This window comes from Pinus tabuliformis, chromosome 2_1 (assembly GCF_031772625.1).
Source record: "Pinus tabuliformis cultivar Carrire ecotype Pingquan chromosome 2_1, CPIR1, whole genome shotgun sequence".
Lineage (NCBI taxonomy): Eukaryota > Viridiplantae > Streptophyta > Pinopsida > Pinales > Pinaceae > Pinus > Pinus tabuliformis.
This window is the reverse complement of record NC_142299.1, coordinates 369,547,131-369,567,427: the sequence shown is the minus strand read 5'-3', so window position 1 is coordinate 369,567,427 and position 20,297 is coordinate 369,547,131. Positions and strand designations below refer to the sequence as shown.

The 20,297-nt window shown below is 39.4% G+C and overlaps 1 protein-coding gene across 12 annotated transcripts in view; it reads right to left on the bottom strand.

Annotated features, from left to right (window-relative positions):
- Positions 1-18,524, bottom strand: part of LOC149200408 (nudix hydrolase 16, mitochondrial-like) — a 92,587-nt gene extending 74,063 nt beyond the window's left edge. For 2 of the 12 annotated variants that reach the window (XM_089402719.1, XM_089402721.1), the window contains exons 1-2: positions 17,792-18,522; positions 17,541-17,649 (exon numbers count right to left, since the gene is read on the bottom strand). In XM_089402719.1, coding sequence (XP_089258845.1) covers positions 17,541-17,649; positions 17,792-17,865 — 183 coding nt within the window. In that variant the 5' untranslated portion in view covers positions 17,866-18,522. Of the gene's footprint in view, positions 1-17,540; positions 17,650-17,791 lie in introns of all 12 variants that reach the window. The other 10 variants (XM_089402724.1, XM_089402723.1, XM_089402720.1 and 7 more) reach the window with 10 other exon arrangements.
- Positions 18,525-20,297: the final 1,773 nt, after the last annotated feature.

The following is a 20,297-nucleotide window of genomic DNA, read 5'->3' as shown; positions in this document are numbered from 1 at the left end:
AAGCTTAATTGACGCACGTTAATCTTTGGACTTGGTCTGGTTTCACTTGACACCGTGTGACAGTACCCAGCTTTAAAGCCGAGTATTTTCACTATGCGGCTAGTCGACTCACGGCATCCTTTCAGGGAGTTACCAAAGTTTGAGTGGGTCAGGCCACTATGAGGGCGGGCATCAGCTTCACTGTGTTCGGTTTCTTTCTGTGCTCAGGAATTAGACCGAAGAGTCCACGGTCCTCTCAAACCTGATATTTCTAGTATTTCGTTTGTCGGTTCCAATTACATGCGCGCACACATCTGCACATGCACGCACACTTGCCCTAGCACTCAACATTACCAGAGGGACTCAGAGCTGACATACAGAGTCTAGAGTCTGACGGATATAATTCAATTTAAATGAGTGCATATTGTAATGATTCGTGTTTGTGAAGATGAAAACGGTTGTCAGAAGACTAGAAATTAGGTCGACTCCAAGTCAACAGCAGAAATGAATGCAGTCGTCAATTCCTGTAATGCACTGGTGAATTCTTTTTCTTTTAATTTTCTCTTTTACACAATTTTATTGTTGTTAAATTTATTTTTAGTTTCATTCACACAATTTCGTTGTTAAATTTATTTTTCATGTAAAAGGAAGTGGGTTAAGCCCAATCGCTGAGAACTGAACTGTCATATTACATATTTATATTTATGAGTTAACAATTTTTTATTTTTTATTTTAATAAAAAGCTTATCCGCATAATCAAGAAAACCACTTTCTCTGAGCAGAAAAAATTGGAATATTGGAATATTGCTTTGACTAATGCATTATGGGCTAGCCATGTAACTCCCAAGCCTTCCCTTAAAACCTCGTCGTAGTTTCTACTTTATGGTAAAGGAGTTATCCTACCTCCGAACTTGTATCTTCCAGCCTTGCAACTCTTGGGAGAGTTGCAAGGTGGACTTTGTCTTTTGGTTCAGAGCAGGATAGACACTTTACTCAAACTCGAGGAAGAAAGGCTCAAAGCCAAGGACAGATTTGTTATGCATCAAAATTGTGTAAAGCGCTAGTACTAAAGAGCTTCGATGTGGATGACCTAGTACTAAAGTGGGATAAACCCCACGAAGACAAAGGTAAACACATGAAGTTCCAGCCTTTGTGGATTAGATCATTCACTGTCGAAGAAAAGCACAGCCATAACACCTTCAAGCTGAAATCCTAAGATGGGAGGATTGACCCCCTTCCCGTAAATGACCAAAATTTGAAACATTTTCCAGTAGCAGCTACAAGTTGCACTTCCTATACAGTTGTTTTGTTTCCTTTCCTTTTGTTTGTGTCAGTCATACATGTCTTATGTATGACTGACACAACTAGGATCAAAGATGCTTAGCCCTCTTCACCTGAGAGATCTGCCACAAACTCAGCTCATGCATGCCATGTCCTATTGTGGAATGACTAGACCAGTCACCTCATACTTCCCTATTGATCTGTCAGATTGGAACAGAATGCACCATACAACAGAATGCTGAGACCTCATGTTTCTCCTCAGCTTCCTCATCTGGGAGGAAAACCAATATTATTGAGACTGGCTCGACGGTATTAGTCCATACATCAGGCCACACATTCTCAAAGCGCTAAAGAGATAAGATCCACACAAATTCAATGCACCAGACAGCAGAATGTTGAGACTCTGGGTTTCTCCTCAACCTCCCCATCTGGAAGGCAAGTCGGTATTAGTGAGACTGGCTCAACGGTATTGGTCCATACATTAGGCCACACATTCTCAAAGTGCTAGAGACATAGCCCCAAACAAATTCAGAGTAGAGCACCTCCTGCCCCATCAAACTACCTACTAGACCCACGAGAGTAGCTAGACATCCATTCAAAGCTTCCTTCTTTTGACCTTCGATGCTAAGAGTATCCCTCGCTCATGCATTCCCCCTAGATCATATAGTTGGACCCCCCAATGGTTTCATAAGATTCCAACAGCAAGCCAATGCCCTATTTTCCCCATATCCTTCAACCATAAAACATAGGGGACCTTGACATGATCAGCCTTATCGTCTAATCTCTCTATCTCACTCTCTTGACAGATTATTGAGCTATCCAAAATCACTTACTGTTTTGTAACACTATACCCTTGCCATGGTTTTATACTTATGTTCTAGTATTATGCTAATGTAGGTTTCTTTCATTATATTATTTTCGGCATCTCTAGGAGTTGCACTTGCACTCCCACATTGTATTCATTATAGTTGTACTCTTCAGTCCCATTGACCTACTATTTTGGTCATTCATCAAACATTAATATAATTATCTTATATTATATTATCAGCAACTCACTCAGACCAAAAATATGGTGCCCTTACTTGTTAATAATCATATTGCTAAAAATAGTAGACTAACTCCTAAACAATAAGAAAGACGAAAAGTGAAGGTCATTGCTAGGAGATCACTCCAAATATTTCAAGCCTAAAAATAGGTACTACTACCCACCAAAAGGTGGGTAACCCATAGGAGAAAAATTTTCTTCTCCTTAAACAACCAGTGAGCAAGCAACTTTATTTGATCAACACATAACATAATGTTAATGTCATCCACTTCTTGCTCCGATCAAATTTCTCTCTCCCATCTGGCATTCCTTCTTAAAGGAAGGTGTGTCATCCACCGACAAGTACTTTAACCATTTTTGAAATCATGTGCTTTCACTTAATGTTATGGGCATACTAATATGGATCACAGGGAAAACGAGATGATTCACCAATCTTGATTGTATTCTTGTTCCCCCATTTCACCTAGGAGGTTAGTCTTTGACTGTAGTCCAGTGTGACCTCCTCTGAGGCCTTAGTGTTTTAGGAAGGGAACTACTAGGGAGACTTTAATTATAGTAGCGCATCCAAGATATTCTATAGTTACCATTTTCCATTTTTCCCCGTATTCATCTCCATTCCTCGAGCTAGTGGTCATTGGTCATTGGGATTGGCACCCTTTCATCCTCATCCTTGAGTTTGACCCTAGAAAAATTAGCCTGGGAGCTTGATGCGACGAAAAAAAAGATAAAAGCATAATAAAACCACAATGGAAGAAAAAAGACAAAATGCAAAAGATGGTCGGGGTATTTGATTAGTGCGTGTGGGAAAAAGCCCAACATGAGCTCTACCACCTCATTAGACATCACCCAATTCCTTAAGCACATGATGCTTCATTTATCAAAGGAAATCTTGTATTTTCGCAACCCTGATGAGCAGTAAATTGACTCATCCTTAAGGAGTAATGGAAAATTTCAAAAGCAAACTTGGGATCCTAAGTTATGCACCCAAATCAAAGAAGTAAAGGCACACTAGAGGGGTGGAAAAAGCAAGCCAAGGAAAGGGGTAACTCATGCCTCCATGATTGCTCCCTCATTACAGCTATACACTCAGGATGTTGGACCTCTTTCCCACTTTGCAACCACCATTCGCACACACACCTATGGATTGATGGGCTAACTTGGGACATGTCACTTCCCCTTGGGGGTTGGAAACACCTAATAGAGTTATCCAGCTAACCATCCCTTAGACATGATCTAGTCAGATGGGAATTGATCTAGTTAGACATTTGAGGGTGAGCTTCATGTGAAGTATTACTATGCCCCCAAAATTAGGTATTGTCCACTATGATGCATTTATGGTTATTGTCCCTAATGATAGATGATTTCATTTGATCTTGAGAGGGTTTTTTCAAGTGGCATTGTCACAATAGTAGAGGCCTTTGGAGACATGATTATCAATCTATTCAGCAATTCTAGAGGTAGTTTTACCCATTCCCAAGCGCAGATATGACTCATTTGATGCAAAATTGCCCACCTAGAGTAGAGCATTCGGCCATATGGTACCTGACACTCTGAGGTACCCCTAGATGTTGAAATGCTAAGCCAATGAAGGTTGGGGTTGGATTTATGGATTATGTGCCTAATGGACTCAAGATGCCCCTAGGCTAGCCTTGACATTATTTGATGGGTGTTACTTATTCCAAAGCTCATATGATGATGGTTATCCTTGTGATAACAAGGAAGGGCTTACACATCACTATTTGGCCTGAATGCTTGAGTGGATAGGTGCCACGTCACCCCTCTTGTCCTTTAGAGTGTGACATAGGGCACTTTGGTGATGATGTCTTGGTGTGGAGGCACTTTGGAGGCATACCCATGGACATAGAGCTACTTTTTGGAGTATGGAGCACTCATTATCCCCTTTGACACTTGTGGCATTTAAAGCTCTTTTCGAGGATGATATCCAATGTTCCACCAAGACTCCGGGACGGGGAGACGCAGGCGCGGGGAGACGCACAAGGGGGACGTGTGGGAGTACCCTCAAATTTTAGGGAAATTTAGGGGGGACAGAGGGATGTTGGGGTATATATATATATATATATATATATATTTCAAATTCATAATCAATAATGAAAGAATAAATACAATGATACATACATAATTGAATTAAATAATGAAATACATTGATCCATACTCATCATCCTTACTAATACATACATGATTCATCCATAGACCACAAGATTCAATAATGAAATACTCCAATCCATATTCATTATTCATTATTCACCATTCTAGAATCTACACTGATTTAAAAATTAAATTCATCATTCATCATTCTAGATTCTAAATTGATTTAAAATTAGAATTCATCATTCATCATTCTAGAATCTTATTAGTACTAAAAAAAATAGACTATAATAGATACTGAAATCTGAACACTGGAATAATAAATTGATATAACTAAAACTCAAAAACAGTGGAGTGATGAGTCTAAAAGTCACTCTAAAGTACAAAGAGGGCTTGGTGCTCTTGATTAAATACTAAATCCATACCCTTGTACATAACAAAATGTAATGGAAACATTGCAATCCATTGAATCCTGAATTCCTGAAAACTGTTAAGTCCACTGGATTTTGAGTGAGATCTAAAATTCTACTTTCTCCATATGAAATCCAATGAGGTCGGAACCCCTCTCAAACATCCTGAGTCATTTTATGGTAATGTTAAAAATTTAAGTAAAAGGATGAAAATGAAAAATAAAGGAGAATGTCACTTTTACTTTAAAAATTTAACATTACCATGAATTGCATAGCATTAGTAGGGAAATATGGTCAAATACTAGGTTTTCCCTGTCATAAATCATTGTTTACAAGTAAATTTAACAGGGGACACATAACCCATATTGAGGAGGGACGCCCAGGCGTCCCCCTTTTGGGGAATCGCGTCCCCCACACTGGAGAAACGTCGCGGGCCTTTTGGGGAATCGCGTCCCCCACACTGGAGAAACGTCCCCACCCGCGTCTCCCCAAAAAGGGGGACGTGGGGAAACATTTTCCTAGACATCACCCCATCACGGGTGCATGGGGTGCGAAGGGTGCACGCACCCGACCCTGGGGGATGCGTCCCCGTGGAACAATGATGATATCATAGTGGAGGCTTTTCTCCCTCATGTGTGGGAATTGGCATTTAGAGCTCTTTTGGAGGATAGCGTCATAGTGGAGGCTTTTCTCCCACATGTGTGGGTATTTTTTGCATTATTTGTTATGTTTTTGAGTTATGAGATTGCCATGTCACATCAAACAGTGAAAGTAAACTTGTAATTAGGGCTTTTGCTTGTATTGTTATAAAAAAGAGGGTGTTAAGCCTCATATAAATAGAGGCTCCCCCTCATTTCATTTGATCGTCACACATTCTTCACTCTTATCTACAAAAAGAGTGCAAATTAGTCCTTACTTCGCTACTTGGGCAAGATGTGATTTTCTATGGTGAAAATTTCTTGTGGATATAGTATTTTGCATGGAGATGTTTTTCTTGGATTGAAAGCACTGCTTCTTTGGAGAATTTTGTAAGTTTCATGCTTTATCTTTGATATTTTGCATATTGTATGCGTGAAGTAGGGCTTCTATTTATGCCATGACTAAATGCTAAAATCTATGTTAAAATCTTTGCTCCATTATTGCAAGCAAAATTGTTCTCTTTGAAGTTTATAAGGAAACTCTGATGGTGCATTCCTTATATTTAATTTCTCCCCTCAAAAGAAAAATAGTTAGTGTTTTAAAAGTGGGTGCCCTAGTCATCCTCCATCAAATTCTTTACATGGAAATTTAGACCTAGAAGACTCCATTTAACCCTTGTAGAAAAGGCAGTAATCATTATTGTTTGATCATCCATAGAAATTATTAAATTTCTTCCTCTTTTTATTGTTCCTAGACATCTAGGGTTAGCCTCTTGGGTTTTAGGGCAAAATTATACATAAAAATGGAATTTGTTTTGATGTTTATGGTTCATAAATTACGAATTGCATCAATCAAAGACATAAAAGCAAAATCTAACATTCTTGCATGGTTAACCCTTCTTCTTTAAGGATGATGTCATACTCATTTGTTGTTTATGCATACCTTTCAGCCATAAAATCAATTTCCTAACCCTAATCCTAGTGTCTATTGGAAGGCATGTGTTCCTTCCTGTTGATTATCCTTGGAAGTCCTTTTCTTTGGCTACTATATGGCATTATGCACCTTATTATTGCATATAATCAAACCTTAAGCTATAGCAGCCATATCTTTGGTCTAGGAATATAGTATTTGTACTATGAAATTGAATATCTAGGCCTTTCTAGGCTCTATCAGTACTCTATGCCATATTAAAGACCTCTTATTTATCACCTTGATCCATAGCATTAGAATATTGTTTAGGTGATCTAGGGTATCCACCCTTGTGGTCAAATACCATTAAAGAGTAGGAGAAAGATTGTTGAGGTGATAGTAGCAACCCTTTCTCTGTTGCCATAAGATTTGGCCCTACCTAATGAGGGCTTTGCATTAGGCCTGCTAGATTTTGAGGTAACAAGCATTACTAATAAAATAGCAACATCTCGCAGTTCATGAAATTAGTGTCATCGAACTTGATTTTCTATAACGAATCCAAACATATGCTCATAATCATGATGTGAGACATGAAACCTTAACTTCTAAAAATAGCAATATCTAGCATATTGCCCAAAAAAAACTCATTTGCACTATGAGATCCCTAGGATCCCAAATACGTGATCACCTCTAACCAGTGGACCCACGATCTCTGGTTCCTAGAAAATAGGAAGATTACTAAAAAAAATTGATGAGCATCCCTCTGCCTCTACCTCTGCCTCGAAAATGGACTCTAACTATTATGAAAATTGGCACACCTGTCACTAAATACCAACCCAATAATCTAGTTGGATCTTAAACCACCAATTGCATAGGCAAATCTAGGGGTTAGCAATGATGACTTAGGGGGACGAGATCTCCCTATGGAATGTCAAAAATCATATAATATTTGTCCTCTACACCTTTAAATAATTGAGCTCTGAAAAATTAGGCCTATCAACCATTATTCCTATCAACTAGGAAATGGATTCAAATACATGGTGCCTCGGCTGATATACTATGATGGGGAAACAACCATATATGCTAATCCATAACTACAACCTACAATCACCCTATCTTGTATGCTTTGCCTACTGGAAAATGAGTTCAAGTTGACAAATAAAAGAAAACCACCTACTTAGATGCCAATAAGGAAAATACCTTGTAAGAAGAAACCCACAAATTAGGCTAATGGACCTTGTCACCGATCTTTTTAGCATGGTCGCTAAGGTCTTGGCAACATTGCTAGATAGGTACACACATGCAGTGACCCATTATCACCTCAACCCAGGCCCCCACTACTTAGGCCCGACACCTCCTAAACAACCAAGGTAGGTGTCCCTAAGTCGCCTACTTAGATGCCAATAAGGAAAATACCTTGTAAGAAGGAACCCACAAATTAGGCTAATGGACCCTGTCACCGATCTTTTTAGCAAGGTCACTAAGGTCTTGGCAACCTTGCTAGATAGGCACACACAAGCAGTGACCCGTTATCACCTCAACTCAGGCCCCCGCTACTTAGGCCCAACACCTCCTAAACAACCAAGGTAGGAGTCCCTAAATATCCCCCAGCAACTCTGGTTTATGTCAAGCACCTTGTATTGAATCAATGGGGTGGAGGTGTTCTTGACTTGTCTTCTATCTTGCAAAAGAACAGTGCTAAAAACATGGCAGATTTCTAACAGGAGATATTAGTAACCAAAACAATTCAAAGATATAGCATGTAACCTATGGATTTTGGTCCATTGAGGTTACCCTCACCAAATATGGGATTAGTTATCAATTCTGAAGTCTAGTTAAGGAGTTATAAGTCAGAATGGCTTGTTGTCCTGTATGACAGCCCATAAAAACGCAATGACAGTGACCTATTTGTTTGATGAGCCAACCCACTATGTGAGAAACACCTCTAGAGAGTTAACCTTGAGTGTAGCTAGAGGGTGATTGTAGAGACTTTGGGTCCTCCCCTCTACTAAACATAGTTGGAAAAAACAATTTCCAACTAGTTACTGATTTCCAAATTTTTAGGCTATGTTTATTAACCCATAAATTTTCCAAAAAATTATTTTATAATTTAAATGGCTGGAAAATAAAATTAATTCAACTCTAACATGAAAATTTTGCTTATAAATTAATATAGAGCTAAAAAATCACAAATTCTAGTAATAGATACTTATTTGTAGGTCTGTAGAAATCTTTTTTGGTGGCTGAAAACACAGGTCCAACAAAGCAAAAAGCCCTCTTAACTTCATAAACTGTAACCAAAAGGCTAGATACAAGTGTAAATTGCAAGAAATAATAACTTGTATCTAAGTGGGGTTTAGATCTAACAATTTAATTAGTTTTTCCCAAAGAATAGCTTGTTGTAAATTAATATGACAAAGAAACCAACAAGTAAAAATCATACTCTAACTGCAAAAAATAATAAGGAATTTGAAGAATTCTATATTGTTGGTTGTTGGTTTTTTTACCTATGCCTTAGAGGCTTGCCTTTTAATGGAATGTGAAGTAGATACACCTCTAAGTTGCCATGCTTGGTTCCTATCTAGGGAGTGGGTTTGGTCCTTCCAAAAAACACCCTCACTTAACTTAATCCACCCTACAACATTAAATTTCCCTTAGGAGCAGCCATCTTTTTGTGACGTCTCCAACCTTTGTCCTCTATCTATAGCAAAATACAAAGCCCTTGAGATAATAAAGCCCCCTTTCGATGTAGTTTAAAAGCCTCATATTGATTTACCCGCAAAACCAAAACAAACAAGTGGGAAGACCCTAGTTGCTTTGCTTCCACGTATGTATTAGCTCCTCAATGGCAGAGAACATTAGTTTTAGGATAAATTTAATTGTTAGCAAATTGAGATTAGATTGAAATTTGGAGAAGTTGGGGCACATGAGATCTCCAACACCCAGAAAGGGTTTGGGCAGATTCTAAACAGATCAGGAGATATTAACATAATTAATATTTTTAATGGAGTCCCTAAGTCTAAACTTAGGGAAAATAAAATATTAATGTGTATGAATATGAATCTGTGTTAGAATGGTCCAAAAGACATGGATCAAGCCAGATCTAATCTTAGTCGTTGATTAGGGACTTAATCTCGACCGTTGAGATGTCAACAGGAAAAGTATAAGAGGAGGCTTGAGGGTTATTTGGAGAAGACACCAGAGTGATCAGTCATTCTATTCTCCATAGCGAGGTTTGCTAAGAGAGGTAGAATCAGTGATTGGGAGAGCAACGGAGGGGCATTGAGTACAGTGAAACAGAGAAAGCAGAGATTGTGTCGGGAGAGCAGCGCAGCAGCCAAGGAGAATGACGCAGAGCCAGCAAGGGCTCACACAGGGCCACGCAGAGGTAGCCAAGTGTTGCGCAGAGCACCAAAGAGGACAGCGTGTCTGACGCAGAGGCCCAGAAAGTTGACGCAAAGCCTCCTAGGGCTGACACAGGCCAAGAAAGGCTGGCGCAGGACCAGCGTGAGACAAAGAGGGGCTGACGCAGTCCAGATTGGGCAGATGCTGGGGTTGCAGAGCTGTTTTGTGCTGAGGAGCTGCCGGAAGGATTTTTCTAGGGTTTCAGCCAGGAGATTTCTCTCAAACTATGAGGTATAGCTGCTAAGGAAATTCTCTATTGGGTAGATCAGTTTCGGCACCCAGATTGTACTCTGATATTGCTTAATAAGAAAACCCTCAAGTAGCTGCATCAGTTTTCTTGCATTGCGTTTTTTCGGGGACATTGGTCCAAAAATAATGGTGTCATGTGGTGTGTTTGTTATTGTTTCTTTTAGTTGTTGATCTATAATATGTTGAGCATGCACCGGTGTTTATTTTTAGTATTTACTTTGTAAATAACTTGTTAAAGAAAAATAACAAGTAGGTAGGAATAAATCAGAAAAAGTGCATGAAGTGTTTCTAACTAAGGAAAACTAGAAACTTCAACATGGTATCAGAGCGTGATTGCAAATCACAGGAGGACTAAAAGACATCAGCCGAGCAGAGCAATAGCAGCAGAAAACAGTTGTCCCAAGGTGACAGAAGTTGTTTCTAGCAGCGCAGAAGCCAAGCAGTGTGACGCAGAGCCAACCAGACCCACGCAGAAGAACCCGAGAGTTGTGCAGAGGGCCAGAGGGTTGATGCAGGGCATCCCAGGGCTGACACAGAGCCAATGTGAGGCAAAGAGGGGCTGACGCAGTTCACAGAAAGGCAATTGTTAGAGTCTAGAAGGCTGCGGAAATATTGCAAAGTGGAGCTGGTGAGGTACTGCAGTCAGAACAGTACCTGACAGAGCAGGGCCGGAGGAGTTGTTACCGAGGGTTTCTAGCCGAGAAACCTAGATCAGTAATGCAGTTGCACAAGACGATCAGAGTAGGGGGCATCTCGACAAGCGGCAGAAGGATTTCCAGGTGGAAAATCAAGACTCAGAGGAGTCAAACAGAGAACTTCCAAGAGGGAAGTAGAGGAGTGTCATGGCACTACACGGGGTAAGAGACTAGGATAGACTGGACAGAGCATCGAACTTCGCAGTCTAGAAGGCCAGAATCTTATTAGTGCTTGACCGGAATCATGTCAAGAACTTCGCCTTGAAGGTTATAGCTATCCCAGTCGACCCCAATGATAATGACAAGTATGAAGAGGCGATGGTGAGGGCCAAGTGTATTATCCTTGACGGGGTCAAGGATCATGTGGTACCACATATAGCCGAGAAGGAAACAGCAAATGAGATGTGAGAGGCTCTCAAGAACTTGTACCAGCATACTTCTATGCAGAGAAGAATGTTGCTCGAGAACCAGATGAGGTCGTATCAGATGAAGAAGGGTCAATCAATTGACACCTTCCTCGAAGGACTGAATGAGATCCGAGACCAATTGACTGCTATAGGAGCGACACCAAATCAAGAGCTTATGGTGAGGACAGCCCTGAATGTTGTCTCAGAAGATTGGGAAGTGTTTGTCCAGAGTATCCTAGGCAGAGGGACTCTCCCACCTTGGGACGAGATGTGGGCAGCTCTTCGCCAGGAAGAGATCAAACGGCAGTCGAAGACAGGTAGCAGCAGCAAAGGGATCAAGGTCAAGGAGGAGGAGGAGGATGTGGCCCCTGCATCTAAGGGAAAGCAGGAGAAGCGGAAGAAGAAAGATCTCTCCAAGATCAAGTGCTTCCACTATGGGGAGATGGGTCATTATGCGACCCAGTGCCCAAGGAAGAAGAGTAAGGGAGAGTCTTCCGGAACTGAGGCAGCGCCAGCACGGGCAGAGAAGGAAGTTTTGACAGACGATGATTCTGCCATAAGTGCACATGCACCACTTGAGAAGAAGTGGGGAGACATCGAGCTGTAGTCAGGCGGACTACAAGCGATGAGGGGCAGGATCCTTGAGGTACCCAGCCTCTTGGATTAGACCTTGCTACGAGAGCCCTGTCGAGGAGTAGCAGGACTAGCTGAGTGGGTAGAGACGGATGCGGATGGAGCGGCAGAGAGAACTACAGTGCAGGAGTCCTAGCACAGCGCGAGGCTAGCAAGCTACAGCAGTGCGAGAGGCACGGGAGTGTTGCACCAGTGCAGGATGGCACAGAGAGGTATGCAACGGTGCGAGATGCAGGGAGTTGTTGCAGCAGCGCAGAGGTCAGAGAGGGAGCACTTGTTAGCAACAAAGGGAGCTTTAGCATCAAGAGGGTCTCTAGCCCAACAGAGAGATCAAAGTTGGGAAATCAGTTACTTACTTCTCAGTAACTGAGTTGCATTGCAGCAGTGGCAAGCACGATGCAGCATGATGAGAGGAGATGCAGTGCGGATGCGGTGTTGGGAGAAAGGACCAGCAACAGCATGAATGCAGAGGGAGTTTTCATACAGATGCAGCAGTGGTAGTGGCAGAACCATGGGCAGCAGTACAAGATGCAGTAGTGCAGAGGATGGTGGGCAGCAGACCTAGTGAACAGATGCCGGATGATCAGAATAATACTCAGTGAAGAGTATTGCTAAAGCACAGTCCTCGCTAAGGAGTGTTGATTTGGGGTAACATCAGATGTGCTCTAGCCACGAAATTTGGTGGAGAGGTTGGGACACATGAGATCCCAATACCGAGAAAGGGTTTGGGCAGATTCTAAACAGATCAAGAGATATTAAAATAATTAATATTTTTAATGGAGTCCCTAAGTCTAAACTTAGGGAAAATAAAATATTAATGTGTATTAATATGAATCTGTGTTAGAATGGTCCAAAAGACATGGATCAAGCCAGATCTAATCTAGCCGTTGATTAAGGACTTAATCTCAGTTGTTGAGATGTCAACAGGAAAAATATAAGAGGAGGCTTGAGGGTCACTTGGAGAAGACACCAGAGTGATCAGTCATTCTATTCTCTAGAGCGGGGTTTGCTAAGAGAGGTAGAATCAGTGATTGGGAGAGCAGCTGAGGGGCATTGAGTACAGAGAATCAGAGAAGGCAGAGATTGTGTCGGGAGAGCAACGCAGCAACCAAAGAGAGTGACGCAGAGCCAACAAGGGCTCACGCAGGACCACGCAGAGGTAGCCAAGTGTTGCGCAGAGCACCAGAGAGGCAAGCGTGTCTGATGCAAAGGCCCAAAAAGCTGACGCAGGGCCTCCTGGGGCTGACACGGGGCCAACGTGAGACAAAGAGGGGATGACGCAGTCCAGATTGGGCAGACATTGGGGTTGCAGAGCAGTTTTGTGTTGAGGAGCTGCCGAGAGGATTTTTCCAGGGTTTCAGCCAAGAGATTTCTCTCAAACTGTGAGGTATAGCTGCCAAGGAAATTCTCTATTGGGTAGGCCAAATTTGGCAGCCAGATTGTACTCTGATATTGCTTAATAAGAAAACCCTCAGATAGCTGCACCGGTTTTCCCGCATTAGGTTTTTCCAGGGACATTGATCCAAAAATAATGGTGCCATGTGGTGTGTTTGTTCTTGTTTCTTTTAGTTGTTGATCTATAATATGTTGAGCATGCACTGATGTTTATTTTCAGTATTTACTTTGTAAATAACTTGTTAAAGAAAAATAACAAGTAGATAGGAATAAATCAGAAAAAGTGCATGAAGGGTTTCTAACTAAGGAAAATTAGAAACTTCAACATTTACAAATGAGAGCATAGCCTTTATAGAAATATTATAATGTCTAATTTAACTTTTCCTCAATAAAATATTTAATAAGCATCCACAAGTTGGAGACTTAGTAAATTAATTCATAAAATATTACAACATAATTTTCAATTCACCCACTAGGGGGTCAACTTGGACAAATTTCCACAATTTACTTCAAGATTCTCTTTGTTCATGGTCCATTGCTCAACTAATTGGTCCACCAAGTCTCCAACGGCTAGTTGACTTCACCAACGGCTATTTTTGACGTGACTTTTCCCTTTGGTAACTAGACTTAGCCACATGCAAGTTGGCTCTCCAATGCCCTTGATTTTTTGACAATTCCGACACTTGGGTATGCTAAGACTGGCCTAGATCTGAATTGGGTATCTCTTGGAATCTTCATTTCTTGCCCAGCATTGCCACATCATCACCTACATGCCACGTCATCATGCTCGCAGCTTTGCTATAGCTCTAATGCCCTTGGGAATTTAGAGAAACCGAGACATGTGTGTTGTTCCTCTTGTTTTGTGGATCAATCTTGACATGACAATGTTGTCAAGTTTTGCCCCTATGAAGCCTCTTAGAAACTTGTTTTGCCACATCATCATGCCCAAGTGGATGAACTCTAATGCCCCTAAGGATTTGCAAGATCTAAAACGTGGGTTTTATTCCTTTCATTGAGTAGATTTATTTTGACGTCATGCATGTCACAAACAACCCAACGCTCTAATGCAAAATCCCCCTTTAAGTTTTACCTATATTGTTGACCAAGTTTGAACAAGTAGTAACAAACCATCATATGCTCAAATAAAAAATATTCCAACTGGCATGGAATCCTCTCATCATGCTCTATACTATGTACTATGAGACTAAGGTGACTTTTTAACCACCTTAACCATTTTACATTGGGAATTGTGAACTGCTTTGGGAAATGTGAAAGTTGTCACAAGAAACTGTTATGTTGTGAGAGACGTCATGAGTAATTCTGCACCAAAGCCAAGGTCACCTACATACTCTATAGACACTAACGTGAATGGCATAGGTACACCTTGACATGAGCTGGAGTAGCCCATACAGTAGTGATCACTCCTACAAATGCAGGCTCCCAAAATACCACGAATCCTCATGAGAACCCTATCTAGGTCCTCTAATCACCTAGATGAAGCTTTCAAGGGACAAGGCATGGTCTGACCAAACAAAATAGATACATACTCAATTTGACAAGACATGGGTCTAAGAGACCTAACACAAGGCCTCACATGGATTTTACATGGCTTTGACTTGTGACCTTGGGCTTACAATGGTGGTAAATGATGGCACTGGAAAATTCTATGTTACCCCCAATGGTACATGGGTAACAGACCGCAAGGAACAAGCACTACCTATTAGCGTGAATAATGATCTTAAATCAAACACTAACCAAAATGTCCAATCAAGACCCAATGATGATCAATCTTGTTGGATGCGAGATGACTTCTGATGACGCTAACGACCATCAAGATGCTCTAGCCTCTAGATCACCCCTCAAATCATGTGTCAAAGTCGATGAGGAATAATCTCTAAGAGAAAGAAAATGATGTAAACATTTCCCTCTACGAGAAGGAGAAACCATAATACACATCAAAATGGCCTAGAGGAGCTTACATTATTATTTTAAAAGTTTCTCCTTCCCAAAATTAGCCTAGCTCGTATACTATTTGATTCTCGTTTATGGTGTAACTTAAAGCTAAATTTTAGGGTATTCTCCCCTTGAGAAATTCATAGGGTCTATTCTAGGCATGAAAAAAGATGTATTAAAAGAAAAAATTAGCCTTATGGATGTGCAATTTCTCTTATGGGTGGTTATTATGGAAGGAAGGTGATCTTTCAGAGAGGTAGTTTCTTCATACATGTGCTATTTTGACTCAAAAAAATGAATGCTATATTTGGAAACTACTATTTTTATATCCTTTCTATTTATATCTTACCTATTCTTATTCTCTTATTCGTCTATATTTTGTACTAAGGAAAAGAAGGGTGAACCTTCTTTTGTGAGATCTTGAGGGCTTGCGCTCATCCTTTCTTCTTCCCCTCCTCATTCTATTCCCCCTAGAGAGATTGAGATTAACTACTCACATGGAGTACATGTGGTGGTGGATTGGTTTTGCCAAATTATAACTAGTATTATCCCATTCAGCAAAAATGATTTGTACCTTGAAGTGTGTTGTCAAAACTTGATAGAACTCTAATCTACCTACAACTTTATTAATAGAGAAAAAATATCATTGCAACTAATGCAAGTTCTTTATGCGTGAAACTTATATTTTTTTAGGCTTTGACTGGTGTTTAATCTTGATTTTACTAAGGATTGAGTGTTAGGGTTGGATCGTCTTCTACCCTGACTCGCTTTCTCTTCTCTCTATTTCATTTGACTCCATTAGAAAGCACTTATTTACTGAATCTTAGCTCTTGATTTCTCACTTAAAAAGAGCTTCCACATCAAAACATTGACTAACGTGAATGATAGGCATATTTAGGTAGGCATTTAAGCCATTTATCGTTCTATTTTAGCCAGATTACAACAAGATTAGCTTGCTGTTATTTTAATTTTATCACAAAAAGAAAGAAAAACTCATGTTTTTCTCAATTTCCATGCATTTAAAAAACCTGATAAAAATTAAAAATCGAAAAATACTGTAAAATATATATATATATTCACTAAAACAGCTATAACTCTTGGCTGTAATTTCTGTTTTCTGCAATTAGATAAGTGTGTTTTTGCCATACAGCTGCACTGAGTTTCGTTGCCAGCTTCGTATTAATTTTCTGCATAGATTTTCATCCCTTTTTAGCTTCAGAAAGTCAATTTACAGCTTGCAGTAAATTCTAATCCACACTTTTACTAGAACATTTTTTATGGTGTAATCGTTTTAGATTTCGTCCTCAAAATCATTGATAAGTATTGCATCATTTTGTGTTAAATTTCAGTCATTTAATCACTTATTGCTCGTTATTTTTTTCATTATTACAGCTAAAACAGCTGTAATAAGTGTGTTTTTTGCCATACAGCTGCACTGAGTTTCGTTGCCAGCTTCGTATTAATTTTCTGCATAGATTTTCATCCCTTTTTAGCTTCAGAAAGTCAATTTACAGCTTGCAGTAAATTCTAATCCACACTTTTACTAGAACATTTTTTATGGTGTAATCGTTTTAGATTTCGTCCTCAAAATCATTGATAAGTATTGCATCATTTTGTGTTAAATTTCAGTCATTTAATCACTTATTGCTCGTTATTTTTTTCATTATTACACATTGATTTCTTCAGTACAGCAAGTTGGCAGCTTGATTTAAGTATCACTGATTATTTATTGCATCGTAGTTTGACTCCTAAAATCATCTAGTGATCCCCCTATGGTTAGGAAGCGCTAAGCCGAAGTACAGAAAAAGAGTCCGTGACAGTGCTATTTCTGTACTATTTCTAGTCACCTTGGAACCGGACTGTTTCAAGCCATATAACATTCCCAATTGGCAGTTTTAATAGGTACTATGCTGCTGAGTTGTTTTGTCAGCTAACCATGCCTTAGCCTAATCTATTCTGGCTTATGGTGGCTACTTTGTGGCTCCCATATGTGCACTACCGTTTATATCAATAGTTAAAGGAAGCATTTTATACAAAACCTTTGCCACTTCCAAGACAACCAGGCCTTCTAAACCTAGCAATGGTGGCTGGGATTATATTGCTGTTGAGAATGAATTGACTGGTACAGGTTGGGTACCAACCCCAAACCACAGAGACAAACCTCTGCTGGACTCTTGCCTGCTGCTGCATAATTATCTTTGTTTATGCCCGAGTCCTAGACCTCACGTTCTTTGGGGTCATGTTTAGTTATGATACTTTGGTTCAGTCACGGGTGTTATTGTTTTCAATTGGGTGTTTTGGCAAAAGGCTAGAGCACTTAGTTATTGTAATTTTTGAAATCCAATGGTGCTAGGATTGAAAAAGCAAACAACATACAGTGTCTTATTTAAGAATGAAAGGAAGATTTGATGTCAATTTATTTTTCAATACAAACCTTTGGAAATAGAAGTGCCATTCCATCATGTGAAAAAACCATCAGCACCTCCAATTCCTGGGTACCGTTGCAAGCCTCACCGGACTCCTTGTACCTGTATGGAATGCACCTGTACAACGCAACTCACATAAAAACCTAAAGAAAAGCAAAAACCTAGCACGCCCAGCACCTGATTTTACAGCCATAAAAAAACTGCATGTCTTGACATTAAATTCACAGGAGAGGGTTTTTTATAAGGCGAATTTCGTTACCCTGCAACGAGGCGGTACTCTTTATCATAGCGCTGGTGTTGGCGTCCCGTACGGGCAGTCAACTCGTCTGCCATTTTAATACACAGCCTCTCTTTCTCTCTCAGTCTTTCAAAAGCCTGTTAAAGACTTTGATATGTTAAAGATTTTGATATGAGAATTTGAATTGCCAGTAGCAGAGGAAAACAGAATCCTTCTCACTGCCATAGCATGGACAACTCCACAAGCATAATTATAATAATAATAATAACAGTAGAGGAGCCCCATACGCGTCGCCCTAATTTCGTACTGAACTTGAAGAAGAAGAAGACCATAAGAAACGAGTACGTTGGCAAGTTCTACGAACATTTCTGTGAAGTGAGGACAATTCCTCACCGACAGTAATAATAATGAATTCCCATGTGAGGGTCTGGTCTTTTAGGAAATTTGCAGAAGAAGAAGAAGATAACAGGGGATTGAGTGTGCTGGGAACGTTCCGGGAAGATGTGTGCAGTTAATTGGCCGATTTGTTTGCAGTTAAGTGGCTGGGAAGAATTTGAATCTTTCTTACCATATTCAGATACTTCTGCGAAGTGAGGGAGAGGCAGATGTGAAGTGACAGGTGCGAGACTTTACGCGGTCAGTGTCCATAAATGCTGCTGCAGCATACCAAACCCCACCCGGAACCAATAGAATGTTTCTTTCTTCCACTGTTCACATCATCAGCATTTTTTGTTTGTACTTGCAAATTCGTACTTTTTCGGTGATGTCTTCGTCACATTAAGAGATGTTAAATGTTAAAGAGGTTTAAATAAACTTTACAAACTCAATTTTGGTGAGCTGGTGAAATATGTAATGTGTAGTAACGTAACGTAATTTAATTGATTCCGCTAATAATAATTATTATCATTAATAGATAAGTGTAACGGATATTTTTTATTAAATGTAAATATTGGAAAGATTGTATTTATTAAATATATTTATTGATTTATTTATATATTTTAATTTACCCTTTTGTGATTCATATTATGAAAATTTTAAGAAACTTTTTGGTAAATATTTATTTATGTTTTGTAATTAGGTTTAATTATAATTGATGTTATGAATTATAAGTAAGAAACCACTTCGGCCTGGAGTATGCCGTAAAACTGTTTCTGCTTGGCTAAGAGCTCGTCTTCCTCGGACGTAAGGAAACAAGTTAACGGCCCAAGACCCAAAGGCATCTGGCAAGAGTGAAAGCCTGCTCCCTTACGTCCCACCAGCGGGTTATTACAGGTGGCGTGGTTTTCCTTGATAACAGTGATGAGTCAAACCGACATTCGCGGATAGCAGCCAGAGATGGATGTCCTCACTGTTGGTTTGAGACCTGAGTTTGATAGGTTTTGCCACCTTCAAAAAAAAAAAAAAAAAAGTAAGAAACCACTTATTAAGTTTTTAGAAAGTTTGGTTTTTTTCCGGATATTTTTGGACTTCACTCAATGTTTATATTACTTGAAGTTGTCCAAATTGCAATCAATTGATTTACTTTCTTTGGATTGTTATTTTCAAAATGAGGAGAAATATTCAAAAAAATTCTCTCAAATGTATTGAAAAAAATGGTAAATGTTATATGCCCAATAAATATTTATGGAAATTGATTTTATGTTTTACTCATAACTTTTATCATAATTTTGGGTGAAAGGATCTTAGCTTGAGTGGTTTGGTAAACCAAATGATCTTAGATTAATGATTTGGTGAAAATTCATTTCCCTAGCTACATGGGTTCAAGTCTCTAAATATGTGGTGTAATAATGGCAATGAAGTTATCGATTCTCCAAACCTTTGGTTTTTAAAATTTACCTTAATTCTTAATTCATGATTTCAATAATGTATGTGTACAATTTGAGTGGACCTAATGGTTAAGATGATGTGTTTCTTTCTAATACGTCACATAATTTGTTTCAGTGCTCTTCAGTCAATCTCGGATTTTAGGAGAGATGGGTCTGATCCTCTTCGTCAGGGCATTCCATTGTATCTTTTATGTTCCTGCATTGTACCTTTTATATTCATGCATTGCATTTTTTATAGGAGACGGTTCGGTTCTCCCGCATTTTATGGACATCATTGTACTCAACCATCCCTTTGACCTACTCTGTGGTCATTAGTTGGACATAAATATAATTATCTTATCATATCTTATTTTAAGTCATGGTTTTAAGATTGTAATGTATGGGTATAATTTGAGTTGGCCTAATGGTTAAGATGATGTGTTTCTTTTTAATAAGTCACATAAATTTCTCTTAATTCTTAAGCCATGATTTAAAGAATGTATAGATAAAATTTGAGTGGTCTTAATTATCAAAATATGTGCTTTCTCACATGTTCAAATATGAAAGAAATAGAGTATATACACTTTCATATACTTTAATATTCAAATCATTATTTTAAAGAGAATCTCTTGTACCAATTTAGAGTTTGAGAGAAATAGAATAAGTACACTTCCATATATTTTAATAGTCAAATCATTACTCTAAAAAGAATCTCTTATACT